Source organism: Notothenia coriiceps, unplaced genomic scaffold (genome assembly GCF_000735185.1).
Source record: "Notothenia coriiceps isolate Sejong01 unplaced genomic scaffold, NC01 NC01_scaffold00034255, whole genome shotgun sequence".
In the NCBI taxonomy this organism is placed as follows: Eukaryota; Metazoa; Chordata; class Actinopteri; order Perciformes; family Nototheniidae; genus Notothenia; species Notothenia coriiceps.
Window position 1 is genome coordinate 1 of NW_011366956.1, and position 2,382 is coordinate 2,382.

The window sequence follows — 2,382 nt, forward strand, 5'->3', positions numbered from 1 at the left end:
TGCATTCAAAATGTTCCTCAAGTGAAAGTAGAAAAGTATTCTCATGTAAAATATAGTGAAAGACAGTAAAAGTAGTCATTGTGCAGATTGGTCCATTTCAGAATAATATATATGATATGTTTTATAATGATTGATCATGAAAGTGTTCTCAAAGCTGGTAAAGGTGCAGCTAGTTTGAATGACTTTGTATACTGCAGGGTAGCTGGTGGATTTACTCCAGGTGGAACTAAAGTCTGATTTAACACTTGATTAGATTTCACATCATTCATCCACATCTGAGAAGTAACTAAAGGGATTACATACATGTAGAGGAGGAAAAGTACACCATGTACCTCTGAACTGTAGAGGAGTAGAAGTACACAGTAGCTTAAAAATACTCAAGTTAAGTACAAGTACCTCTAAATTGAGTAAAGGTACTTGGTTATCTCCTCATGTATTGCCCCTCCCCTCCCTCTGAAGCTTTAAGACTCTCCTCCGGCCGTGCGTTAGGGAGCCAATCCTCAGAGAGCTCGTGCCATGGCTCCATCTCCCCGCACGCTGTGCCACTAAAGCGGACTCTCTTTACGCGCGGACGGATGGAGATGGAGAGCTCCAGCCTGCTGTCGGGCCTCGCTCACTTCCTCTCGGACACTTTGTGGCGCGCGGCGGGGTCTCCAGAGGCTCCCCGCGGTGCCATCATGGTCCCTGAAGGCAGCAGCAGCGCTTCAGAGGCGGACTTCATGGCCTCGCGACCCCAGGACTTGGAGATTCCCGCCTTCTGGGACTCCCCGCTGAGCCACGGCATCAACGTGTTCGTGGGTCTCGTGCTGTGCTTCACCATGCTGGGTCTGGGCTGCACGGTGGATGTGAGCGCGCTGGGGGAGCAGGTGCGGAGGCCCGTGGGGGTCCTGCTGGCCATCATCTGCCAGTTCGTCATCATGCCGCTCGTGGCCTTCCTGCTCGCACTCGCCTTCTCTCTGGATGACGTCGCGGCCATGGCGGTGCTGATCTGCGGCTGCTGCCCGGGCGGGAACCTGTCCAACATCCTGTCGCTGCTCATGCACGGGGACATGAACCTCAGGTAGGAAGTCATCAAGAAACACAACTTTTTAAGAGTTTATAAGAGAACCTGTAAATGTGTGCGTAAACTGGCAAATGACGCGGCACGGACATCCCGGGCACTTGGAGAGCTTTACGCACGGCTCTTATGTTTATTTTTAATTGATTTTAATGGTTTATTTGGCAGGGACAATGCACATTAATAAACACTTAAAACATGAAATGTGCCAGGTGTAATAATGCCGGGTTTAGCTTTGAGCTACTTTCCATCCGCAGTCCCTCACGTGAAGAAAATGACATTTACAAACACAGCAGTACAAATACATAACAATGCAAGAAAAGAGCAGAATACCCAAGTATTAGAACATGGTAATACAATATAGCAGCATCGATACATGCAGTGCGAGAGAGCTGTTAAAGTGCACATCTCCTTGAAGCCTCTGAAATAATTATTTTAGTAGAATTTAATAAACAGAGAATTCAAATGTATTCAGTATTTCCTGTATAGTATTATTTAGATACAGATGTATTTTTAGTTTGTATAAATTCGCTGTTAATGTTAATCTTTAATTGTGACATGTTGTATCGCTTCTCAATATTAAGTCTGACTCATATATATATATATATATATATATACTTGGTCACAACATTTATCTTATTTTATGTATTTTCTTTGACATGTATTTCACTTCTCCTTCACATTAGTCTTGCTGCTATTCTACTCGGTTTCTTCTTGCACTTGTTTCAATGTGTTGGATTGTTTTGGTGTCTCATTTATATACAGTATATATATAACATTGTTGGAGGAGCCTGGGACTTAGCTGCTGTGCACGTGATGGTAAAGCCTTTGCATCTTGAATCCCTGTCTCTTGTATTAACCCCTGCTCCCCGTGTCTCTCAGCATCATCATGACCATCTCCTCCACGCTGCTGGCTCTGGTTCTGATGCCGCTGTGCCTCTGGGTCTACAGCCGGGCCTGGATCAACACCCCGGTGGTGAACCTGATGCCCTTTGGAGCCATCATCCTGACCCTGTGCAGCACCCTGATCCCCATCGGGCTGGGGGTGCTGCTGCGGTACCGGAACTCCCGCGTGGCAGACATCGTGTTGAAGGTAAATGTGTTCGAAGTTACTTACAAATTACATTTCGTGTCATTTTGACTTTCCTGTCAGTTTTCTGTGCGTAAAAGCGCACTGCGTAATTTCTGTGCCGGTCACGGAGGAGGGGGGGTTAGTGACGTCAGAGCCCCTCCCTCTCACATAAGAGACATAAGGGACACTCCCATCAGTGACAGGCAGTGACGTCAGCAGCAGCTCCACCCTGTTTCAGAAGTCACTTTCAATA

The 2,382-nt window shown here is 46.6% G+C and overlaps 1 protein-coding gene across 1 annotated transcript; it reads left to right on the plus strand.

Annotated features, from left to right (window-relative positions):
- Positions 1-575: 575 nt before the first annotated feature.
- LOC104962066 (sodium/bile acid cotransporter 4-like) lies at positions 576-2,165 on the plus strand (the record flags this gene model as incomplete). The annotated part of the gene is made up of 2 exons (XM_010790458.1): positions 576-1,060; positions 1,940-2,165. Coding segments are annotated over exons 1-2 (711 nt in total), but the record flags the coding sequence as incomplete, so codon positions are not given.
- Positions 2,166-2,382: the final 217 nt, after the last annotated feature.